Source organism: Platichthys flesus, chromosome 2 (assembly GCF_949316205.1).
Source record: "Platichthys flesus chromosome 2, fPlaFle2.1, whole genome shotgun sequence".
In the NCBI taxonomy this organism is placed as follows: Eukaryota; Metazoa; Chordata; class Actinopteri; order Pleuronectiformes; family Pleuronectidae; genus Platichthys; species Platichthys flesus.
Window position 1 is genome coordinate 12,388,863 of NC_084946.1, and position 26,097 is coordinate 12,414,959.

General features: G+C 41.4%; 4 protein-coding genes across 8 annotated transcripts; 3 read left to right on the plus strand and 1 right to left on the minus strand.

Annotated features, from left to right (window-relative positions):
* The first annotated feature begins 589 nt into the window (after positions 1-589).
* cdab (cytidine deaminase b) lies at positions 590-3,642 on the plus strand. The gene is made up of 4 exons (XM_062398282.1): positions 590-829; positions 1,575-1,686; positions 2,027-2,084; positions 2,668-3,642. Exons 1-4 carry the CDS (start codon positions 628-630, stop codon positions 2,806-2,808), a joined length of 513 nt encoding a protein of 170 aa, XP_062254266.1. The 5' UTR covers positions 590-627; the 3' UTR covers positions 2,809-3,642.
* On the minus strand, positions 3,101-13,055 carry LOC133963754 (dnaJ homolog subfamily C member 16-like). Its single transcript, XM_062398277.1, has 15 exons — positions 12,667-13,055; positions 12,488-12,554; positions 11,792-11,937; positions 10,317-10,492; positions 8,911-9,095; positions 8,466-8,570; positions 8,167-8,325; positions 7,900-8,030; positions 7,515-7,692; positions 7,114-7,296; positions 6,946-7,022; positions 6,700-6,780; positions 6,347-6,436; positions 5,101-5,271; positions 3,101-4,839 (listed from the first exon to the last, which is right to left on the minus strand). The coding sequence occupies exons 1-15, from the start codon at positions 12,843-12,845 to the stop codon at positions 4,350-4,352; spliced, it is 2,418 nt and encodes an 805-aa protein (XP_062254261.1). The 5' UTR covers positions 12,846-13,055; the 3' UTR covers positions 3,101-4,349.
* Positions 13,056-14,938: 1,883 nt separating this feature from the next.
* b3galt6 (UDP-Gal:betaGal beta 1,3-galactosyltransferase polypeptide 6) lies at positions 14,939-19,233 on the plus strand. Of its 5 annotated transcripts, XM_062398281.1 has the most exons (4): positions 14,939-15,367; positions 15,578-15,692; positions 15,777-15,873; positions 15,991-19,233. In XM_062398281.1, exon 4 carries the CDS (start codon positions 16,001-16,003, stop codon positions 17,018-17,020), a length of 1,020 nt encoding a protein of 339 aa, XP_062254265.1. In that variant the 5' UTR covers positions 14,939-15,367; positions 15,578-15,692; positions 15,777-15,873; positions 15,991-16,000; the 3' UTR covers positions 17,021-19,233. The 5 variants fall into 5 exon arrangements, 4 of the variants coding, with proteins under 4 accessions (XP_062254265.1, XP_062254263.1, XP_062254262.1 ...); XR_009923269.1 differs by lacking the exons at positions 15,578-15,692; positions 15,777-15,873 and having other exon boundaries at positions 15,991-17,882; positions 18,670-19,233; XM_062398279.1 differs by having other exon boundaries at positions 14,939-15,692.
* A 3,238-nt stretch (positions 19,234-22,471) lies between these two features.
* Positions 22,472-25,547, plus strand: tmem167b (transmembrane protein 167B). Its single transcript, XM_062398283.1, has 3 exons — positions 22,472-22,632; positions 23,776-23,907; positions 24,489-25,547. The coding sequence occupies exons 1-3, from the start codon at positions 22,623-22,625 to the stop codon at positions 24,569-24,571; spliced, it is 225 nt and encodes a 74-aa protein (XP_062254267.1). The 5' UTR covers positions 22,472-22,622; the 3' UTR covers positions 24,572-25,547.
* Positions 25,548-26,097: the final 550 nt, after the last annotated feature.

The window sequence follows — 26,097 nt, forward strand, 5'->3', positions numbered from 1 at the left end:
TTATGCTTTACTTTTATATGAGCATGAATATATAACATTAACATCCGTCCTGCAAAATGACACATCTCGAGACACCCTATCTCACGAATGCATAATACAGACAAACAAGCTAACGAATGCAGACAAAAACATAAGCTCCTTAAGGCAGAAGTCTCAAATATAAGACATAAAGTCAAAGTTTTACACAACAGCTAAATGCACTTTGCATTTTAAAGTTATTCCATTGTGTTTTCAGGGCTTCCTGAGCTGATGTTAAAGATTTTGGACCCACAATGTTTGTTTGACGAATCCACATCATTACTGAAAGCCGTACTTATCAATAAAGATGCATATTTTCACAAACTGCCTCCTCTGTTATTTTACATGTTAACAATAGATAACAGATAAGGAACAAAGCAACTAGGAAAACTGTTTGTCAAATTAGACAACAGCACGCAACCTGTCCAAGCCTCAAAAATGTAGAAACGTGCATGAGTAATGGCAGCAACACAACCGCCCCTCTGTCGCCTCGGCACAGCATGTTGACATCCTCGCACGTGATTGGCTGTGACTGCACCCTGTTGCCCTCCCCTCTCTCCCATTCACATCTAAAGCTGAGCAACAACAGACTCATTCACCGAGTCAGCCATGGAACAGGCAAGGATGGACAAAGTGAAGTTCAGCGTGGAAGTGATGCACACTGAAGACCAGGGCTCCAGACACTTGTCCCCGGAGACAATCAAGAGGCTGATCCACCAGTCCCAGGAGGCAAAGAAGCAGGCCTACTGTCCATACAGCAAATTCAGAGTGGGGGCCGCTCTCCTGACCCTCGACAACCGTGTGTTCACAGGTAAAATACACAAACGTAAAGGACTCTCCTGGGTTGTTGGATCTGAGTCAATATTTGGTATGATGGTAGAAATACAGGTTCATCCAGGATTTGGGCATCTGATTATTTTTTTGATAGTTCAGAATTATTTAAATGTGTTAGTAGAATATATCTGTAAATGTCGTTATCAGAGCTGCAGTGTTACGTAACATGTGAGTCAATTCTCACTGCTTTGTTGTCATTTGAGGTCATCTGACATGTGGCAGGAGTGAAAATTAAAATCCAAAGTACATGGAAATTGATCATTTGCTTGGTAGCAGTTAGATGTTAATGATTCCATGACAACACACAAAAAGCTCAGAGTAAAGGTTTGAGTTGAACGTGTCTCTCTCTCTGCAGCAGACCATTATATAAAAAATCCTCAACGGGTCCTGGCATTTGCCTTAAACGCACTGGTTTTACTGACTGGGATGTCAAATCACCAGCAACAGAAAAAGGCCAAGGACGGGACTGTTCTGTCCATGTTGCTGGATAGTGCAAAGATTAGCGAGTCACGTGTCCCTCGGCAGAATTGTCTGGGGGGCAAAATGCATTGCCAACAGCTGTGAGTGCAAAGACCCACTGGGTAACTATTTGACTAGTTCAGAGGGTGTAAACAGACCGCCCCCTGCTTAATGGTGAAAGTTCTGTTTTTTCTGCAATTTCAGCTTTTAACTACCTATTTCCCCCAAATGTGACTAAACAAAAGCTGATATGTGCTTGACAGGTTGCAATGTGGAGAATGCTTGCTACAACTTGGGTGTGTGTGCCGAAAGGAACGCCATGTCAAAGGCGGTGTCGGAAGGCTACAGATCATTCAAAGCCATTGCAGTCGCCAGGTACCCTCCGCCTCTCGAGTGACGCAAGACTGATTCTCTGACACAAACAGGACGTTTCCCCCCTTGCGTCATCACCACCATTACTCAAATGCCAAACCATGACTCAATTATTGGGCACGTCACAAAACCTCATCAAACCCGAAACAAACTTCCCCCATTTATGTCCCACAACATGAACCAACCAACTGACCCACTGGTGGCGCAATAATGGCAGTACTCCTAAACATGGACACATACAAACACTGACGTCTGATTTCGTAATCAAGTGCTTGTCTGCCCATTTGAAAATACTGGTTGTTCATGTTTTGAATAATGCTTTCTCATTATACGCTCTTTGCAGTGACCTGAACGACCAGTTCATCTCGCCCTGTGGTGGCTGCAGGCAGTTCATGAGAGAGGTACTGTCTCTGCCCATCTCGGTGACGGAGCTCTCAGTTTCCAGTCTGTGAAGTGTTAAGCTCTCATTTTAGGACAGAGTGAATTTTTCTCAGCGACTTGATGGAGAAAGCAATCAGACGTATAGGAAAGTAGAAGAAGAGATAGGCAATAACGTACTCAAGTAAAATAGCCACATTAACTGTTCTACCTGAGCAAAAGTAAGTAGTTGCTTTTAAGTATACTTAAGGTATTAAAAGTAAAAGTTAGCTTCGATATTAGCTTCTCTACTTGAGTAAAAGTATGCACTTGCTTGTAAATAGTGATTGTATAAAAAGCAAGAGTACCACATTAACTTTTTTAATTGAGCTGCTGCTGCTGGGTCACTTTGCTCTTATGAAGGAGGCGGGGTCTAATGTGACCTGCTTGCTCTGATTGGATCAGAGATTAAAATCTCATTATTGATTACTTTAAAAGATATAGAAGACATGTAACAACATTGTTTAAGTGGAGTAGAAAGCTCAGATGTTTCACATGCTGTGTGCTGCCTGGAGCTTTGTCTGCAGATTTATCTATCAATTCTTGATATTTTTCTTTCCTCTGCAGTTTGGATCTAATTGGGACGTGTACCTGTCAAAGCCGGACGGCTCGTGCCTGAAGATGACTGTGGACGAGCTGCTGCCTTTGTCCTTCGGCCCCGAGGACCTGTCCATGAAGAAAGTGATCGACATTCCCAATGAGTACTGAGCCTTTAAGCTGTAGCCAAACTAATGATCTTTGAATGATCATGCCATGGTGCTGCATGGAATGCACATGCTTTACATTTGTTCGTAGGCATTAGTTATATTTATGGTCAATGTTTCGTTTATAATTAGCTAATTGATAATATTTAAATTTAGTCTTTGTATACTGTAGCAAAAAACTGTAAGAAGCATTCATTTACCTACATTAACACTTGGAAAGCTGTATTTTTGTAGATAAAAAATATATTTATTAGTTAGAAAAAAGCCTGAAGGGAAAAGACAAATTTCAACGCAGGTCAAACTCATCCACATATTTTAATAAATAAACTGTTTTAAAAGGAGTTTCTTTTAATAAGTTACACATCAGTATTCATCACAGTGGGATTTGGATGTAAAAAGAAAAAACATTCTGAGTTACAGTGCACTGAAAAATATTTTTTCTGATGCAAATGAATCAAATTCGGGAGACAGGGGGGGTGAAACATTAACATTGCCAGTGCATATTCACTACGCATTTATAAGTGATTTGAGGTCTAATTATTCCATGCATTAACAATAACACGTTTGAGGGCTGGGATAATGGGGCAAAATTATAAATTTCTCCCTGATTCAGACAAAGAGCTTAACACACAAGTATAATCAGGCCATGTAACTGTAAAGACAAAAAGGGGGGTTTCAACTTTGTGGGATCAACTTACAGAATATTTCCTGTTCAATCCCTAAACAAGAGAATCAACACAGAGATAAAGCAAGAACTGGAGATCTGATCTGAGCAGAAAAACATCAGGATCAACCCTGACAATCAATCCTGAATTAAAAATATAAATGTTAATGTTAATGTTGTTATGTGAATATGTTGGTTATTGCTTTTCATCATGCTGTGAACTTTATCTTGATACCTGGAATCAAAAAGGGTTGCATCAGCTCTATTAGCAAAAAAAGGTCATGAATCAAGTTAAACTCCTAAAAAAAACAAAACTAATTGTTTATCTATAAATTCAGCTCAGCGGGCTCTATTTGTATGTTTTTAATCTCATTCAGCTGCTTCCAAACAAAAAAAAGGTGGAGATCTGATCACATACAGCAGAGCTGATCAGAGGTTGCACTAATGACAGACATCTGTCTTAAATCACATGTTAGATGCTCTGGATGGTTCAGTGGCCTCAAGCACGAAAGAAATTGCACTGATCACGAACTGCGACTTCACCATTTAAAAATCCAGAGATTTAAGTAAAGGAGGAGAGAACAATGCAAAGAAAGGTAAAGATATTTCTAAGATACCACAGAGGAAACTCCATGCAGTTTCTGTTTTGTTTTTTTTACTTAAAAAATTTCTCCTGTCTTTGCGCTCTGTGCTGAAGACGTGATGTGGTGTCATGCAGCTCACACCTAGTCTTTGCTGGGTTTATCACATTCTGTAAACTGGCTGCAAATGTTCAGGGCAGTAACTTTACTGTGCAAAAGAGAAATTAAATAATTATTTGATACCTGTAATATATTTCTAGCAGTTATTAGGAGGCCATCTCAACCAATCTTACTTTGACCTCAGCTTTCTCTGGAAGAGTTAGCGCTATCATCCAGTGAGGGCCATGCAGGGACCTGTAATCTGGGCAGGGTGCCCTCCATTAGTCTTTCCATCCACAGCCCCAGTCTATCGAGCTTATGGTGCACCTCTATGCTTGTGGCCCTGCTGGAGCCTCTCTTGGGGCCAGCCCCATCTTCCCTGGAATGGGACCGGGATCGAGAGTGGGAGCTGGACCTGGACCTGGAGCGGGATGATCTCTTGCTGTTAGAGGAAAATGACGCATCCGATGAGGAGTCGCTGGGATCGTCCCCTGTGAAGACGGGTCTAAAGAGGCAAAAGTACTTCTTGTGGCCGTTGAGGGCCAGGACGTATCCAGCGTAGTCTGAAGGCTCCTCGTCTTCATCAGAGTGGCCCTCGCTTTCCGCAGCGTCAGAGGCTGAGCGAAGGAGTGTCGGCATCCAGCAGCAGTGCTTATCCGCGTTAAGGAAAGAGAAATGGAGGGTCTGAGTCCTGTAGTGGCAGAGCAGTTTGGGATTAATCGGTGGAAAGAGCAATGGTTCGTAAAAAACATGCCACTGGGGCATCTTAGTGGCCGAGATAAATAAGATAATAGATAGTGTTAGTATCACTCCGTGACCTTTTCCCTGGTACTATATTCATTCTATATACATAAAAACAAGCCCAATGTTAGAGAGGCCCAAATTCCTAAACAATACATAAAATAATGAAAAGTGCACAAAAACCTCCACAACACTGAAGACTGACACTTACCCAGAGAAAGAAAAAACCTCCTTGGCAAATTTCCCGAGCAAGGCTTTGTTGGAGGCGTTGGTGAGCACCAGCACAACGTTGATGTGTCCAGGCCTCAGCTTGACAAGGTTACTGATGTACGTGATGTCAGTCAGCTCCGTCACCTCCACAAAGTTCTTCTTAGGAGGACGACTGCATGGACACAAGAGAGACAGATGTTGAGTTGAAGGAAAGTGGGAATTATATAACTGTGGGTTGAGGGTTTTGTCCTCCAATTGTTTATGGAGCTGTTGTTATAAGAGGGGGTCACTGTAGAAAAGGAATACATAATGTAACCAAAAAGAGTGGATCCTTTAAATACCTTGATGGGGAAGGAGAGATTTTAAAATACTTACTGCTCAGTCAAGTCAGTTTCTAGAGTTGAGATCTAGTTAATGTTTTTGTTGTAGCTGTGTACAATATTTAACATATCTGGCATTAGCCTAAAGAGGAGGATGCACTCAGCTGCTCATATTTCTTCTCTCTTTTTATCTATCACTGCTGGAGTGAGTAAAATATGAATAAATCAAAACCATATTATATCATGAATAAATGAATAATGAAAGACTTTCCCATTTGGTAACAGGAGAGGTTTTATAACTCCAGGGTGTGCTTTAGTTAGAAGAAACCACAAAAGCCTCACAGTCCTGACACTTAGATACACGGAGGAAAGTTCTAAAAGGCACTCAGAGTGTGTTTGCTTAAACTGCAGCTGTTTTCAGACATGAACTCAGAATAATCCAGACAATAGGGAAGTTGCCTTTCCCAGATGAATAACGAAGCAGGAGATTGCCCGGATCAGATACAGGAAACTATCCAGAGCGTTCAGGTGAGGGGTGGCACCTGGGTGTATTGTGCAGGAGACAGGACATGATGTTTAAATTTTGCTGCGGAGATCACAAGTTTTTGTTAAATGTAAATAATCACTGGTGTTGGCTCTTATCATCAAAAGCTATGTACTCTTGTTGTCTGTCTCCTTTGACATCTTTCTTGGCGTCTTCTGCATGTATGGGTCCTCGTTTTCATCCTGAGATGTTTGCATTCTTTTTTGTTTTGTGTCTGATGTGCCTTAGAGATGTTATCAACACACCCACTCGCTCACAGCAGGCTGGCTGGAGAGAGTCCAGAGAAACTGACTCAGATATTTGTGTTCTCACATACAGTCCATCTGGATAACTTCAGGAGGATGTCCAGAGTTCAGTGCATGTCTGAAGGCAGCTTATGTTACCTTGAAGTACTTGCTCTACTGGATGCATCATCCTCAGTCTGTGGTTGCTCCTTTGGCTTTGGTTTCCGGGGTTTGTCCTCACCTGGCTCACTGAAAATAGACCACAGAAAAGCAATCATCAGCAAAACGCTCTGAATAGAGTTGGAGGGACACTATTCAGCCAGAGTTTTACTCAACTGGAGCGAAAAATAGGAATAATCAGGTAGAAATAAAAGACATATTATCTAAACAAAAGATAAAGATACAGATCTGTTTGCAGAACTGTTCAGTATCATTAGGCAAAAAATATTTAAATTCAAGTCAAACGTTTAGGCATGTTAATATAATGTCTCAGGCTGAGCTGTGCATCTCACCTGAAGGCCTGGATGATGACGGTGCCAAAAAGAATGAAGAGAGCTGAGAAGATCAAGGACAGAATGGGCATCATCTCTCGCCTTGAGGAGAAAAAACAGGTAGTATTGAAACATGTGGAGTCCATATCAACCATAATAGGAGGTGCCTCACACTATGAGAGTGTCCATGATGCAGGACAGTGAGTGAGCTTCTGATACATTTCATCAGCTAAAGTGCAGCAGATTCCTGTGGGAGTGTCGTCTTACCAGTTTGAATAGAGAAGGTCATCATATATTTGAAGAATGTAATCATACGCCACGTTCATCCACTGAATTATAAAAATCTGGGAGAGGAAAAAAGGAGTGAGAGTGTAAAAAAAAAGAGTCTGATTAGTCACACGATAGATGTGGGAGTGTGTGTCTGCTGTGACTTACCGGGGCCATCTCGTTGTTGAGTTCTGGCAGAGTGGCGTCCAAGCTCAGATACGTGGGATCCTTTTGAAGGAGCTCCAGCTGTTCTTGGAGGCGGTACTTGTCTTCTTCGCTGCCGTTCCAGCCGCCACTCACCGAGCGGTACAGGACCTTACCCGCCTGGGTCCGCCTCTCCAGGATCACCACCTGTCAGCAGCATTAAAGGGCACTTACACTGTGAAGTGAGGCTTTGAAACAAATCTGTGATATGACTCATTAAGTTGTGTGTGTTCACGTTTTGCAAGCGCGTTTGTTTATAGATGGAAAATTTCAATTTACAAAAGAGGTTTGCCTTACTGTATGGTATTAAAGAATAGCATTAGTGTGTGTGTGTGTGTGTGTGTGTGTGTGTGTTTTCCACTGACCTGAGGTGAGAGTGAAACCTGATTTTGGAGCAGTGCCTGACACAGCTGCGGCTGCTGACGTTGGTATACGTATGCAAAGCGCAGCACGTCTTTTCTGTTGGCCGTGGCGAAGTCGAGGAAAGCCTTGTTGCCTGGATGAAAGGCTTGGTCCTCACCAGTGATCAGTAGCACACAATACCTGTGAACCGCTCAGGTCAATCAAAAAAGCCAAGATATTCTCACGATGCCTATCAAACTATTCCCTATGGAACTAAGCTTCTTACAGTTGCTGTATTATTAGTAAGTTTGTTTGGTTAAATGTGGCAAAAAGAAGACAGGAACAGGAGAGCCATGGAAGATATAAAGACTAAACGCAGCTTATAATTCTCCTAATAACGTGTCTTACTTCCTCCGTCGGTGGAACTGCTTGACAGGACACAGCTCATCAAAAAGCTTCTGGTTGACGAGTCGTGGCACCTGCAGGAACTTGTTGTTGGAGACAAACTCATCCATGATCTGTCGCTTCAACCCTCTGGCCTGGGAGAGAGAAAGTTAAAGGGGTCTAAACAACATGAAAGGCAAAGTTCGAGCAGATTGGTGGAGCAGTATAAATGTAGCCAGAATATTCAGATATAGCTGGAGGGATTTTTTGTGCAGGCAGCGCAGGGTGTACCTGGATGATGTCGACAGGCTTCTCTGTGTCCTCTTTAAACAGCATCATGGTGGGGGCATACGTGTTTATGTTGAACTGCCGCAGGAGCCGAGTGCAGTGCGTGTCGCCCTGGTCCACTTGGCCGAAGCGCACGTAGTCTCTGAAGGCAAACGCTGTCAACTGGAGGGTGGGAAGATTAGAGAGGCACAAACAAACACTTTAACAAAAATGGAGAGAACAAAATGTGAAGGAGGATTCTAAAAACATCACGGTACTCTTTTGACGATCTGTGTGTGTGTCTGTGTGTGTGTGTGTCTTACTTTGTAGAGCAGGGGAACAATTGGGACTTGGTCAAACAACAGAACACTGGGCTTATTTTCCTCATGCCAGTTATCCAGAAAAGTCAGGTAGTTGCTATCTGTGATCTGGAGAAACAAAAGTAAAAAGTAAAAAAGAAACAATAGACATTAATTCAAATGGAAACAAAAGGGAATATATTCAGAACAGTAGGCTACAAGCCTTTCAGATGAGAAGTTAAACTTCAAGAAACTTAGCAAGTCCTGCTGATGGCTGAGAATCTTCAAAGACATGATGACTTGTATATAAATATATGTAACCTCAATCAGGTCTATATTTCCAAGTATAAACAGCTGGGAATCATTAAGCCTCTATGTACAAAAAACTGCTTTACAGGTATTTACTTATCAGGTCGATAAATTATATTAAAAAAAGTAGCACTATCGTATCTGTGCTAGCTGAAGTTACCTTTTCCACCAGTTTGTAGGGCAGCAGGTCTTCAATGAACTGCTGAAGGTGTTCCCGTACCACAGCCTGATGGAAGAAGGTCACCCTGCCGTTCACCAGCCCAATGATGGAGGGCGCACGGTGGGCTCCCAGCTGGTTAGCCAGGCGGCGCTCAGAACCCAGGTCCACGATGCCAATACCCACACCTGGTGTAAAGGAAAAAATTCATTCATAGTTGATACAGGGGGGCAACGAAAAAACACAAAGTTCTCTGGTATTGAAGGGGAAAAAAAAAAAATGTGGGCTCATAAACTCTAAGGTAATTCTATAATCAAAGACAAATGTGTCAGAAAAACAAAGGCAAGATAGCCGATTGGTGCACAATATTTATATTTGAAAAATCATTTTACTTTACTAATGGAGAGCTGTTGCTTGGAGAGACTAAGCGACAAAGAACGATGAACCTACTGTGTGGTTCCCCTCAGATGTACAGGGCTTGTTATAGTATCCTTTACTTATTGTCATGGCTTTACAGCCCACTGCTCTGTTCTGGGTGATGGTCGGCAGCTGCCTTTCTGCTCACAGCAGCAAAGTGAACCTCTAAACTATCTAGACGCTGACTAATAACAACAAAACAACAGGCAGGCAACGTTAGCAACCGGCTGGTGAATAAAGTGAAAAGGAAGTGAGGGGATATTGGAACTCATTTTTTGTCTGTTTACCACGACACAATTCTATAAATGAAGACTACTGCTGCTGGTTTAATGTGTTAACAGGCAACTGCTACTATGTTAGAAATAATATAATATAATCATTTGTCAAACATGTTCAATATCCAGCTCGTTGTGATGCTCTGCAGCGAAATGGACAAAAAGGGGAGAATTACAAGAATATTTTCGACAAAAACATTGTTTATATCAGACTAAATGAAATATGGCTTTAGGAAATGACCAACTTTAGGCTACATCCAGCTAAAATCTATGTTTATATGGTGAACCGTGAAAGCAAATTCCAGATTTTATTACTGGTGTCATTTGCACAGTAAAGAGAAGTGGGTTACAATAACATGCAGGATATACTGTATTTCCAGGGATTAAACATCAGACTTCATCTAATAAACATTGGGTATAACTGGCAGAATTAACCCAACAACTTAAAATCCATCGGTACCAAACAACTGTTGCATAGGCCTGAATTCCTCCCTTGCCTTAACTCTCTATCCCTGGAAACCTAGAAGAACAAATAAACCCTGATGAATAATTAAAGAAATTGCCATCTCGCTGTAGAGCATCTGAACACATTTGTCCTAATGGCCTTCCACTGAGCGCACATCAGCCGTATGTTGGGATGCTTTCAGGAAAGCCAGCGTGGATCCTGAGGGTTTTCTGGGGGCAGAGGGAAAGGGAGTGTGGTGACAGCAGACTTACCCAGCGGCTCCAGCTCCTGCACCGTCTCCTTCCATACAGGCTCAATGTGGACACAGGCAAAGCACCACTCAGAGGTCACTTTGATCAGGTACGGCCTCTTGTGGCTGTCTGGGAGCACGTCGCTGTTAAACTGTGCGTGGTGAAGCAGGTACTTGCTGTCGGCAAAGTCCCTGGACCTGGAGGAGCAACACAAAACAGCGGAGGCATAACAGTGGGTCTGTTTTTAGACTCAGCCTCAGTGAGTCAGTCAGGACTTGACCTGGGAGAAATCTGTCTGGGACTCCCAACTTGCTTACTCATCCTGATTCATGCTGAGTAGAGGCAGATATGCTCTACCAGGAACTTTTAGCTTGAAAATCTAGGAAATTTTATATTTTAACAGTTTTTTTCCCTATCAAGCAATGAGTCAAAAATTAAAATGACAAATTTAAATTGAATTCAATGTCTTAAATTGCTTCGCTATTAGATTGATAGAATTGCTTAGATAACTGCCCTGCAATAGTAAACCTTCACCAACCAAGTCAAGTACTAATGACCTTTGAGCACCGTCGAGTCCAAGTGGATGATTTACCAGATGTAATGAAATTCCCTCCATGTCATCCCAAAAACTATAACTGCCCATATCTAAGATGCCAAAAAATAACATATTGTCATATACTATTGATTGACTAACTAATTAATAATAATTACTTAATGGGTCTGCTCAACAGGACTTGATCACACTAGTTTCCATAAAGAGACAAAAATATTGGAAAGGGAAAAAACTACACCTGAAAATGTTGTCTTCTTGCTCAGAATGGATTTGTTTGTAATTCCCTAGGTTATTAATAATTAAACACTAACACAAGGAGTCCAACCAGATAGGGTGTGTATAAAGATGGACGACATGACAGCTCCCAAAAGTGAAGCCAAAGCATCTCAATCTCCCTCTGGTGTATATCATAAACCCCTCAGAGGGGACATGGACCAAAGTTAAATACATATTTGTATGGTAACTGTCATTGTAGGAAGTTGTTATTAATTAATTATTTGATGCTATGAAAAACAGGGTGGGACGTCAAAAAATGACATCCGAGTCTGACCCGTGATTGGTCCAGTGTGTGCATCAGTGGGACCGTGATAGGGCAGCGCCATCCCTCAATCTGTTCTGGATAAATTCTGGCTCCAAACGATGTCAAAAGGTCAAGATGGCAGCACCCATATGCAGGATATTAAGGCTTCATTTTTTTCCAAAAGGAGTAGCAGAGATTTGTCAGCCATCTTTATTTAGAGTCACACCACCCACTACAAAGGTAACAGCTGCTTACTGGTATGTAAATATTTGTGACAACACTTTCAGCTGCTCATCTACACCTCCCCCAATGGTGTCTTAAGAAACATATGGCCGGGGACCAATTTAAGCTTAGGAATCCAAACTAAATATTTCTACCATTGTTTTCTGATTCTGACTAAACGAATAAAGTGATGGTGAGTACCTGGGGAATTGGAAAAACGACTCATCGAAGTAGAAGCTGTTGTGGAAGCTGCGGAAACCTTGATGCTGGGAGTGGCCAAACGCCTGGTTTTCATCCATCTGGCCGTAGCGGTCAAAGTTGGACCGTCGCTCTTCATTCGACAAGATCTGAGAGAAAGGCAGAAGTGAGAAGATGGTGTTGGAAAAGAAATACCCTGCGTGGAGGCACGAGCTTGTGCAGTGTGTGTGCGCAAACGTGAACGCACCTCCAGGCAGGAGGATATCAGAGGACATTTAGGATAAAAACGTGTGTGTAAATGACACCATTTTGAATGTCGGGGTATGGACACTTGGATGACACCACAGGAGCAGTACGGAGGCATGTTGTGGTTTTTTCTATCGTTTTACGTTTGAAGAAGATGTCGCCCAGTTACTTCAAATTTATTGGATTTGGCTGTAACGCTGTTTACCCCTGAGACTCCAGAAGTATAGATAGCATAATGAGTGAATATCCATTATTGGGTTAACTATCCCTTTAAGGATACTAAAAACGAAAGAGAACCTGACACAGAAACAGAAAGAGAGAGAGAGAGAGAGAGAGAGGGTGAGAGAGAGAGAGAGAGAGTAATGTGGGAAACACACTGCAGCTGAGAGGTGTCAGCTGGAGCGTGTGTGAAATTGTGTACGTGTGTGTGTTGTGATGCATTTTTCAACCCACCTCATATGACTTGGCGATCTTGATGAACGTGTCCTCAGCCTTGGGGTCCTTATTCTTGTCCGGGTGCCTGTGGAAACAAGCCACACGTGCCACCAGGAATCATACAGGGTTAGAAGAAGGTCGCTAAAACATGAGGTGACAGGTGAACAGTGCGGATCATGGTTCCGTGAGTCACCCACCATTCTTTGACCAGGTTCTTGTAGGCTCTTTTGATTTCTGGAAGACTGCTGCTCCTGCTGACCCCCAGGATTTTGTACGGGTCATTGTCAGAGGCTGTCTCCACCGAGTGCTCGACCAGAATCAGCAGGAAGATGGCGAGTAACACCGGGCATATCCCGCTGGCTCTCCTCACCGTCATGGCTGGCAGCTGTCCCTGCTCCACCGTTACCGACAATGTATCCAGCTACCGGCAAAGTTCAGCTTCAAGGCTAATGAATGACTGACGAACTACGCATTTACATGTCGGGTTGACTGACTCCAGGGACGATAGGTTAATAAACAGAGGAAAGGACACTGTTTTACTACGATCAGGCCATTTTCTTTGCAGGACGCTAGCAATTAGCAAAGCGTCACTACCGGCACTGGCAGGTTGAGCTTCCGGTTACACATTTCAGCATAAAAGCCTCATAAACTAAATGCTTGAGAGATCGTTAACCTGTATTTTAGTCGAATTACTATGAATGAAAAACAAATATAAGGTACCCATCCATCCATTCATGCAATCTTTATTTTAAACTCGCTGACTTGTAAACCTAATTTACAATAGTCAAATACAGAGAATAAACAAAACATACCAGAAGAATAGGAATAATCAGACACATTACATTAACTCAATATAAAAAATATCAAAAGTAAAATTCTTAGGAATAAAAAAAGTAAATTTAAGTGAAAGATAGATAGATAGATAGATAGATAGATAGATAGATAGATAGATAGATAGATAGATAGATAGATGGATAGATAGATAGATACATAGATATATAGACAGGCACGTGCACAGACATTTTGGGGGGCAGGTGCTCAAACCAAAAAAAGGGCACTGATTCTCCCTCATCTGTTTTACAAGTTGATGGCCTGATCCAATATAAAAGAGAGCTGCTACCCTGAGGTGCTTGCTGCAGTTACCTAGCCTCCTGCTTTTGGAGTCTCTCTTTTCTTGGCATTATGCTGCAAATTTTGTAAATGAGATAAATCAATGTTGTGCATAATTATCAGATGGGAAAGAGTGGAATTCGTACCCGGGTCTCTCTTGTGGGAAAGCCAACGCCTTACCGACTAGGCCACACAGCCGGCTGATTAACACAAGGAATTAAGCACCACAATAATATTGACAAACCATCACTAAAACTTCAGAGAAGATATTTTCTACCTTACTCCATATATTTGACAGCCTTACTTATAAGTTTTTTTTTATATTTTTGGCTTTTAGATACTGGATGATTTAACATTCTGTTGTTAGAGAATAACCCAGTACATTTCCAACCTTGTCTTCAGACGCCTTACAAGAATCACAGTCTGCTGTGATGTCCTGAGGCTGCCCCCTGCTGGCTGCTGGGTTCCTCTGCTGCTCTAGCTACTTTGTTTATCTTGTGATTAACCAAAGTTGTCCATAAAAGAAAATCTTTAATATCCTTCAAGGGCAATTTGATGTACAACCAGCAATCATCAATTGATGACAGAGAGAGTAATTTCTATTCTTAAATATTGATGAATGAAGAAAAAATTGGGCTCCAGCAGAAGGGCACTTTTCTCATCCAGGGCAAAAGGGCCAGTGCTTGAGCACCACTAGGGGACTATCTGTGCACGGGCCTGTATATAGAAACATAGATCTTCTTCTTCAAACTTCTTACAACTCCTTAATGGTGACAGCGGAGATGAATGACTCTTGCAAAGATGACTACTCTGCTGTCTAGTAAAGCTGGAGGTAAGATAAGGTGAGATAAAATACTTAAGTTCCCCATTCATTGGGCATGGCTTATATGGTTCACATGGCTAAACGTGTATTAATTTTGAAACTATCACATATAACATCCGGCTTTGGTTGACACTGCAACCCTAGACGCTAGGTGGGCGGAGAGCCGACCCTACCATGCCCCTGATTGGCTTATTCTAATGTATTGCCAAATTTTTACCAATCATGAATATTTTTGCCTAAATTTTACCCAATCAGATGCAGGGCAGGGGCGGGTCATTGTCCATCTCGGGTTGGGGATAAATGCAGAGGACAGTGGAGTGTAATGCGCATGTTTCAAACATCAGCTGTTTACCAAGTGCTCTCCTGTGATTATTCTCCCTATTCAGATGTCCTATCTCACATGTAATACATTTATATATATAAATCTCCACAGCCATACATATACATTTTTTATAAAATTCATATGCTGTGGTATATTTTTTGTCATAGTTAGGGTTCGACTTATTTAGGTTGTAAACACGTTCCTCTTAATAATTACGGAAACACAAAGGAAACTAAGTGTTTGTACACATGGATGTTTATTATGGGATTTTTGCCACTTCTCTCTTCAGGGGGCTTCACTTCCGGTGTCGTCACAGCTGCTGCAGCTGCACAGAAGAACGGCTCTGTTCTTCGCAAGAGATGAATACTGCGCTGTGTTAGCTGGCTCAGCTAACAGGCTAACAGGCTAACACCCCCCTCTCTGCCTGTCGTTACCTGCCGGCCCAACACCGCTTACCGGGCTGGTTCCACATTCGTCTCTGGGTCACGATGAGCAGCCTGCGTGTGCTCACATCCAGCGGACTGAGCTGTGCGCGGAGCCTCCTTCCCTGCTAGCTAGCGTTAGCTCCACGGAGCCACTGTATGTGTGTGTGGCCCGCTCTGCCTGCATCATCCCCGGGACTGGTACACTTCATTCCGCTCAGGTAACCGACACATCCTCGGAATCGATCTGTGCTCGCTGCTGTGTGGTCGGTGAACAGCTCAGATACTGAGCCCAGCAAGCAGGTGGTACTACAGAACCGCAGGGTTAGGGTTTTACTCTGCTGACCTGCTCTGCAGCTGCTGCTTTCCCAGGTCAAATGTGTGATCCATGAGCAGAAATGATCATCCTAACTGTCAAAAAATGAAAACAGGTCTTGACGCTGCTGCCACGGGTCCGATGCCACGACTGACACAGACAACCCTGAAGCGCATGCATGTTTGTTTACACCTGTAATGTCTGTGATCACAGCGGTTAAACAAGCTGAGGTAAATATGCAGTGCTGTGTGATTACATACTGTATCATGGAACATTTAAATGTGTCTTATATATATTTGCTTGTTCCCTCTCAGCCTCTAGTGCCCTCCAGTGAAGAATACATTTCACTGTATTTGTTATAATCAATCATCATGCTTTTAGTTGTCTATTGAAGAAAAGCATACAGCTTAGGTAAATGAATTACCCAAGGATTCTATAATGAAGAAATGAATGGTGCAAAGACAATTTTATGAACCTTATAATTAAAACTGCAATAACACTAACAGTCTTTTGTATTTTTCCTTCCAGACACATCACGATGAATCTGTTACGTCTGGTTTGCCGCCACAAAACAGCCCTGGTCCTCGGCACTGTTTGCAGCTTTGCCATAGTTCTTGTCTTCTTGGCCAAGTGCACCTCAGAAACCTTGAAACAGGGCCACCCGGATCCTCCAGGCTTGGCCCCTCGTGCCAATGTTTTGCAGTCCCATCCAGAGCAGCACAACCCCCTCTCTACAGCCAAAGACTTGTCAGCATTCCTCGTGGTCCTTATCACAACCGGACCCAAGTACACCGAGCGGAGGAGCATCATCCGAAGCACCTGGCTTGCCAAGCGGGACTCCGATGTTCTTGCCATGTTTGTGGTGGGAACTCAGGGCCTTTCCAATGAGGACATGCAGAACATCAACACAGAGCAAGGGCGGCACAAAGACCTGCTCCTACTGCCCGACTTACGAGATTCTTACGAGAACTTGACAATGAAGCTGCTCCACATGTACTCCTGGCTGGACCAGAATGTGGAGTTCAAGTTCGTCTTCAAAGCGGATGATGACACATTTGCTCGCTTGGACCTCCTCAAAGATGAACTGAAGTTAAAAGAACCCAGCCGGCTCTACTGGGGCTTCTTCTCAGGGAGAGGCAGGGTGAAAACAGCCGGCAAGTGGCGGGAAAGCGCCTGGGAACTTTGTGACTACTACCTGCCCTATGCACTGGGCGGGGGCTACTTCCTCTCAGCCGACCTGGTGCGTTACATACATCTCAACGTAGGTTACTTGAAGACGTGGCAGAGCGAGGACGTGTCGCTGGGGGCCTGGCTGGGACCAGTGGATGTCCGGCGGACGCATGACCCGCGCTTTGACACAGAGTACAAGTCGCGTGGTTGCAACAACAAATATCTGGTCACACATAAGCAGAGCCTGGAGGACATGCTGGAGAAACACCAGACTCTGCAGCGCGACGGCCGGCTCTGCAAGGAGGAAGTCAGGCTGCGACTGTCCTATGTGTATGACTGGAGTGTGCCACCCTCACAGTGCTGCCAGAGGAAGGATGGCATTCCTTAAATCTGAAACCATGGAAGTTGGCTTTTGATTTGTGTCGTCTTACTCTGTGAAAGTAAGGGATAAGGTTTTTCAGCCAATTCAGGACTATTACATGGTTTTAATGTTGTGTAATAGGTACCATACATTACATTGTAAAAACATGAATTCTGTTCAGACACCTCATTTCTAGTTAAAAAAACAACAACACTTGATTGAGTTCTTTACAGATCTTTTTTCCATCCAGGACAGAGGATCTAGATGGATATTGGTTTTAATAGTCTCCATGGTAATTCAGAACAGGTCTGAGAAATACATATATAGAGAGACTGGAGTGGTTTTTAGAGCTAGTGTTCTTTGAGAAAAAGTCATTAAATTATACTATTTTTTGTTTCCATAAACAGAATAAAGGATCATAAAAGTGTTCAAGAGGTGAAAGGAAAAAATCAATCTCCACTACAATGGGGTTTTATAAGCACAAATCTTTAACTTCAAATGGCTGATAAATATTATCCATTGACCCTGAATCAGAAGCCATCTTCCACCTTCTCTCTCTGTTGACCTGTAAACTCCTTTGGCCTTGTTACTTAGACCCATGATAATGTCGGCGATCTCCTTGGCACCATGGCGGTGGCCTACTTCTCTCACCTCTCTGTGCTTCTTCTGCTGTACCTCTCGCTAAATATCGTCCAACTTGATGTGTGGAGTTTCTTACGTGTCGTAGATAGAAGTGGGAAACGCAGATGGTAGTATTTAACCCTGCCATGATGTTCTTTTTTGTGAAAGCAATGTTTTTGTATTTAATTTATTATTAATTTATTCTTCAGCAAAAGACCACACTGGTACTGGGTCGCGACAGGAGCACAGTGGATGGAGTTTGCTGTGTGTGAGTAGAATATGTATTTATAAACATGGGGGGGAATCATGTAATTCACATAACTAATGGAGAAGAAATGTTCCCATGTGAATGTTTACGGTACATGAGGTTTAAGGTGTTTGGAGTTGCACAGAATGTGTTAGAGGAAATGGTCGAATGTGTTTTATTCAGCAGGCCTTCTCACTCATTATACTGGAGCCTTCATGAGGAGTCTAGGATGATATTTAAATCCATGTAATGTCTCCTGATTCACAACACTACTTTTTCTTAATGGAAATTTCAAGTTTGTGAATGTTTATTTGTAGCACACCCCAGTTACAGGCCAAGTCCATGTTAAAACTTTCTTGTTAAACAGTATACCACTGGAATTAAGTCGTGACTGATGAGACTCAATCTGGAATCAAACATGCATGACTGCATCATCACTTCCAAAGGTCTCCACTTATGTCCGTCCAGACGAAACCCCAGAGTTTTCAAAATAAAACAGAGCCAGCAGCATTTCCAACAGTCTCCATTTCAGGGCGTATGTGTTTGTTATGTTTTGGTTTCAAAAAGCATCTTCAACTTTTGATACCTTTACTGGCGCCCACACTACTTTGGAGTTGTCATGTTTCTAAAATGGAGACTTTTGGAAATTATGACGAATACACCCTGGTGGGATTCATCAGTGACAACTCAACTACCAGCCGTGAATGCAAAGTTTTTACTAACTTCAGTATTTCCACTTGGTCATTGGATCAAGAAAAGACATTTCTGGATTTTTTTTACCAATGCAGTTTTTCTTCTGTTTTCATAGTATTTTCCTGCCACTAACCAACTGACAGACGAGAAGACAATCTGCTTCCTGGTAACACCTGTAAACGCGTGACAAGTGTATGTTTATGGATATGTTATAAATGTTTTCAGGTGTGTTATTGTGTACAAAGATTATTTATGACCCGAGCTAAAACACTCGCCTGGACAGAGATTGTTTTTTGAAACGCTTTTTTAAAAATGAAAATGTGTTAGTGTGGTCGTAGCTGGAGAAACCTAGCAGCTGGCACTTTGTCACTTTTTAACTAAGTAAAGGTCCATAAGTCATTATTATAGACTTATTTTATCTGATGTAAAGCGCTATAACCTTAACTCACTCCCTGATGTCAACAACTGAGTCTCAGAACATGTGAAATGTGTACAGCAGCTTTGAATAAAGGAGACGACGAGGTTCAGGAAATAAAGAGTCGCAAGTTTCATTCCTGCGGCTGCTGTTCTGATTAATCCAATTTCAGTGTTTGCTTTTTGGTCAGCCTCCCTGGATGTTTTATTATCCTGTTGCTTATATTCTCCCTCTATCTATATATAAAACATTTTTGGAAGGAGACTACGTACACTGTATTTGAGTTGTCAGTTCCATACATACTAAATGGAACTAAATGTTTCTAGTTTTAGAACAGATTTTTGGATTAAAAGAAAATGTATTTACAGTATAATTTAGAATAGAAGCTCACAAGTTTATTCCTCAGAAGTGGTGGAGGATATGAGCACAAGCACCACAGGGCTTGACCTTGGGAAGGTAGTAGTTTAATGAAAACTTCTCAAACAATGAAAAATAGTGTTTATATGTATTAATAGAGGGATACAAGAAGACGGGTACAAAGTGAAAGTATTAAATTATTCTAAATCTATGAGTGCACTAGGTTTTACTAGTTTTCTGCTTTAAGGCCTCCAGTAATTAGTTTTAAAGAGAGGTTGCTTGGGCTGAATTTTTGATACCTTACTCGCTACTAAATATATTTTACATTTAGCACACAACTTATTTTAGTAGAAATGCTAGTAATATGATAGCACTATCGAGTGCTGGACTAAGGGTAAATAATTTCCCTAATCAATAAAAAAAATGGCATCAGCGTCGGCCATAGCTGCAGAGGACGATCCTCCAGATGTAATTCCACTATTTACTCTGGTTGTCGTGATGAAAAAGTTTGGACGTGCTTCAAGGTTCCTCTCACACGGACCAACTCCGGCACGTTCTGTAGGATCTCGTTCCTTTTCTTCTCCTTAAGCTCACAATGCAAGACAGGAAAACATCAGGAACATGCTCCTTAACAAGGTTCTTTATTTACAAATAACTGCGGGAGTCCTCAATATATCCAGAAAGGCAATAGGTTGTGTCCTTTGCTCTCCCTATACTTACGACTTGTAATCTCTGCTGCATCGTGCTGTCTCAGGCACAAGAGTGAGAGCACCTGCCCCCTGCTGAGAGATCATCGGTGATGAGGCGTTGTAACTTTGACTCGAGCAGCGTTAACAACACCTAAGCATTTTTTTTGCTTTAGTTTATGCTCATTGCCAGTAATATACATAATTTTCAATAACCACCTGCGACCTGATCATTTACAGGGTTCAGTTTTTTCTCACCGCCTGTGGAAGGAGAGCAGCTCTTTGTGAGGAGCCACGATGGGATTTGGCGGCTTCCTGGGCTTGATGAGGTCACCATCCTCCTGTTGTTGATTCTCAATCCCCTGGTGAGGTTAAACCATCCAGCAGGGATGTCTCTCTGACAAACATAAATCACACAGTCACATATCACTGTCAGCGTTTCATCCAGTGGGCTACACACTGTATGAGTGCAACATCTGGAACAGGGACTTTTTAAAGGTGAAGGACTGTGAGTTCTGAACCAATGTGGATATTCTTTCTTTGGATTCAATCAAACGATATAAAAAAAAACGTTTTATTGCACCTCACCTCTTGCATTTCGTCTTTCTGACACCTGAAAGAACAGAAGGCAAGTATGTAATCTCCCTTTACAGAATGGACTTTAAAATTGCGTTGTTAATTGCAGAAAAAGATGAAGAAAAAGCAAATACAGTAACCATATAAAAAAAAAATAATCCCACAAACAAAAGCTTACTTTGTTTTGAAAATTAAGAAAAAGTGACATTTTTATTGAAGTCTTAAATTAGTTTGTTTGTTTCTCAAAATTAATCAGCAAATTTGTCATTTGCTGATATAATAGTATGAATTATAAGGTAATAAAATTGATGTTACTTTGTGCAAACATTTATTTTGTATAGCAAAGGTTATGATTTTTTTTATGAAAACATCCTCTGGGTACCTCTGGGACCTTCTCTTACTTCATTTCATAAAAGTATTTAGTATAATGAGGCCCAGTGTGGATTTCAAATCCTTATCTGAGCAAATAAGAAACTCCATCCAACCAATCGGGGGCACAGCACATTTCAAACCTTGTTTTTTTTCTCATAGTTTATGATTAAACAAACAATAACTGTATTATTTCTCAATTAACAGTAGCATTAATTGAATCTCACCTGTGTGCAATAGTAGAGACGTTAAACCTATCAACACTTGAAATGCCTTGTGCACATTTGACAAATCCTGTATAAAATTTGATATTTTTTCCCGTTCAATTTCTGATTATACTAATGATCATTTTTATATATTTAATTTATGGAGCACTTAACATTATACTGCTCAAGCAAATAAAATACAAATATAAAATGCACATTAATCACTTTAAAAGCAGTTTTGAAGAGGTGAGTTTGACTATTTTTTTAAAGGTTGGTAGGTCTGTTCATTAGTCAAATATTTATATATTTCAATGTTATATCTGAATTAGAATAAGTATTGATTAAACTGAAAATATGACTTTTCCTGAAGTGAAATCAGGTCAGTGTATCGATGACAAACACCTGAACACAACAGTCGTCAGGTGATGCTCCAAATATCAACAGAGATTCTGATGTTGATTGGAAATTATGCAGTACTGAAAATAATCATTTAAAACAATCACGCTGTACAGTATGAATATGCCACATGTGTCAGATGACAAATTGTGTACAGTTGTTTATTATTTTGTGAATTTGTGGACGTAAGTATCAATTTAAAGAAACAGAATTTTTTTCAGCCTGAATGTAATGCACATGAAAGTCTAGGTTGTTTGAAAATATTCATAAGCTGTTATACTAGTTTTTCTAATTGTCCCACCTCTCATGGTCGTGTGGGGTGAAGCTCAGTTTAATCCTCCTCCCATAATTCCATTTACATATAAGCTATTAGTTCGGGCTGATATGTATGTTTTCACTGTATCTATGATACTTAAAGCTTTAATTCCTTGACAATGTTGTTTCGAGGAAAAATCAAATGATTACAATTTCTTGTTATTGCACGAGTCAGCCACAGAGAGTCGTCGTCGTGCCAAAAAAGAGGGTGCAGCATTGGGCCTCCTCAGGCAGCAGTGGTTCGATTCCCGGAATGGGCCAATATATGACAGAGAAGGAAGGGACAAAACAGTCACAAAGCTTTTCAGAACGAGACAATACACAATAAAAGAGAGGCAGAGAACCACCACAAAGAGACACAAACAACAACAAATAACCACAGGTCGGGGTCTTTTAGCTGTCTTCGCAAGGGCCCATTACCTCATCATCAGTCCATGTAAATAGTCTGAGATAAAGGTTCTTATGTCTGTAAAGCAGGAAATAATAAGTTCCTAAAAAGCGTCATGAGTTTTTGACTTGAAATCGCTGAATAAGGCTGCTGTAAATAATACATTCCAGTAGGTGGCAGTATTATCCGCAGGACAACAACATCACGACACGTAAAAGAAGAATGGACTCTAGTGAAACCGGAAGTGTCAACCGAGGGACTCTGAAGTAGCCGTCACATCTGGACTTTATATTCCATGATGAAGTTCTAGCTGAAGAGGAGAAACAGTCGTCTAACATCGTCAGAGAGCAAACTGCGAACATGACAAATGGTAGGTGGACTGTGTCGTGAAACCAAAGCTAAGAAGGACGGGTAAGTTAGGCTAGTTTTATGACAGAAGGCTAAAGCTAGCTTAGCTGTGGACGTGGCCCCGAGCAGCTCTGTCAGTGTGGTAGCACCGAAACGGACTCTTCTTTTATCACTAAATGTGTCAAGTCGCTTCTGTATGACAGTAACAGATTCGCTGAACAGCATGGTGTCCCCCTGGGGACAGCTGTCGTCTCCAAACCTCCCAGTTATGGAAACATCGGGTGGCAACTAAACAAATTGCTGACTAGCATTCACCTGGTTGTCTGGCTAACAGTTACAAATCCAGGTAGACAGCTCGATCATAACAATAAGCCACCGAGACAAGAAACACTAACTATAAACTTGCTGGTACTGCGAGTAGTTCTGGCCTGAGCGGAGCCATCAACACGGTTTTAATACGTGTAGTTTAAATGGAAATTCCACATGAAGTCACAAGTATTTGTTGCTGTTGAGTGACTTTAATTGGTAGACGTTAAATCAGCATAGAAATGAATCTGTCTGAACCTAAAGGGCAGGCGCAAATGTTTGATTAAAACTAAATGTACTGCTGAATATGTTTGTATACCCATGGAAAACTAAAGTTACATTTAACAGTCATTCAGTGTTTTACTTTATCAGCAGTATTTGTTTCTACATGGTCTCATCTCACCAGTCTGTCACCTCGCTGTTCTTCTTAACCCGGGTGATATGCCTGAAAGTGATCAAGATATACATTTTCACATCAGCCAGTATCAATAATCATCAAGATAAGTGCTCCTGAGGGACGGCTGTGGGTTTAAACTCTTTATGAGCAAGATTAATAAACACTTACACAGCAGAACATTTAAAAGATCTGAGGGCATACGCATTATATCAATATATATATATAGGACTTCGGTTATATCGCTGTAGTTATTGATGTTTATTGCTCAGCAAAGAGGCTTTTTAACAACCACACATTTAAAAACATGCAAATACATACATGTGCAGGAGCACCTCAGCAAAATGGGTGGATTATACTCCATGTTGTATTTTTCATCACTGACAGTCAGCATGTTGTGTAATTCGTGATTAATATCGACCTGGCATCATGTGCTGTGTGATATTCTCGTCCCCTCTCCTGTAGTGTACTCTTTCGACGGCATCTTGGTGTTCGGGCTGCTGCTCATCTGCACCTGTGCCTACCTCAAAAAGGTGCCGCGCATCAACAGCTGGCTGCTGTCAGAGAAGAAGGGAGTGTGGGGCGTCTTCTACAAAGGTAGAAATCTCATGAATCAACAATATTCAAATTCAGCACACTCCTACCACACAAACTATCCATAAGGTCAACACTACAAACACCAGATTTTGGTGTTATTAGAATGTGATGTTATATTATTGATATAGTTTGTGTTATATAAATATATTAAAAGTTGTAATATATATTAATTGTAGCACCTACTAGCACCAACACTCTGATAGAATATTTGATGTATTTTGCCCACTTACACTCAATTGATTGTATAACTCATGGCCAACCAGAAATTATTTTATGTAGACTTAATTAAAGGTATGTGAGTCTATATATGTCTGGTAGTCCTTTACATCCAGTCGCCAGTGCTCCTGTGAAAACGGTAATATCCTATGCACTCTTGAACCATTTATTCTTGAACCACTGTCATTTTTATTTCTACTTAAATGTGCCTGAGTGTTGGACCAAAAGAAATGAAAATGTAGATAGATAGATGGATACTTAATCCTGTGGTTATGTGTCACTACGTGAGGGACACTTGCTGTATCTCAATGATCACTCTCTGCTTATCCTGAATCATCCTCCTGATCCTCCATCTCTTTCCTCAGCTGCAGTGATCGGGACGCGGCTCCACATTGCTGTGGCGGTTTCCTGTCTGGCCATGGCTTTCTATCTTGTCTTTTTGAAATGATAGTGGCCGACCGGAGTGGAAAAGACTAGACGGTTGCAGGATGGGGACAGCTCATCTCAGTGGTCACGTGCTGATCCTCGATGCAGAACACTAAGGATTATGTGACTGATGAAACCCCATTGCCCTGTGGACCCATGTAAAAAGATAGCCAGTGGCGGCCCCTTCTGGTGACTGAGTACATAACTCCTCCCTTAATAGTGTATGTGCATTAGAGACATGAAGGGAATCTACTACACAGTTATTATAAAGAAGAGAGCCCGTTTGGTCACATGGTATCATTCTGTTGTTGGGTAACACTGTTTCTTGTCTTCATACACACCCTGTAGTTATTTAATACTGAAGGATGCAGTGTATGCATTGTGCCGTATACCTGTGCATACCCTACAATAAGCTTGGGCTGTATATATTTGAATGAAACATGACCAATGACCAGAGGTTTGCCATACACAGTATCTGATCAAACTGAAAGTGGGCGTTTCTGCTCTGACCTGTGTTTTAGTCTGTATCACTTCTTCTGTCAAGGGTGGAGGGGAAGATAAACAAAGCTAATATATAAAGATGTTCTTGTATACACTATATTTCCCTGTTATCAGATCTCTTAACCTTTCTCAACAGTGATACTTGGTGTCTCTAAACTTTTTTAGGTTTGATATACACATTACGCTGTATTTACATTTACAGCTTATACTATATATGTCTTGAATGGCATAAATAAAGTCACATAGGAGTCAGAGTTCTGTCACAGAGGGAAGAGTAGTGTCTGTAAAAGAGGTGTTTCTCCCCGTTTTTTTAATTGGTTAGCTGAATCAGACTCGCCTGAAGATTGAAATGCAATGCCAAACAGGGATGGTGCTTCTCATCCATCTATAACTGTTACTATGAATTAAATTCTGCTACATTATTTTTATTACTAATGATATTTGGATTTGGAGAGGCGGGGTGCAATGCAATTTTGAGTAAAACCTTGATCAGACAATTTCTGTGTTTGTTTTCTTTATAAAACAAATAGGTTTAAGTTTTAAGTGACACTGTGCCTGTACGATGTATTCACCCAAATGTCCATTTGAAGTTTTTCATCTTTTATTGATTTAAAACCTTGTATCACATTGGGTAGGATTTTTTTAGTTTGGTACCAATCAACAAAACATCAACAGTAACAGAATGATATCCTTTCAATCAAATGAAGTTCAAATCTGATGCATTTGCCTCGAGTCAATTGTATATGTGAGTTGATCTTTATCATCTCTGAACATTGAATTATGCAATTTTACCCCCATTCTTTGCAAACCTCCTCCAGTTGAGGGAGCAGCAGTTTTCTGGTTTGCCACAAACTAACCGAATCAAGGTCTTGACTCAGATTTTTGGTCTTTCCTGTAGTTTTTCTTAAATCCAAATCTGAGGATCTTTGACTTTTTGTTTGGCATGTTTTGTCTTGCAACAAAATAAGCCATCTTTCATCGTGTCGTCATAGATGTTCCTCCAAGACGTCTCTGTATCCTGCTGCGTTCGTTCTTCCCTCATAAGGC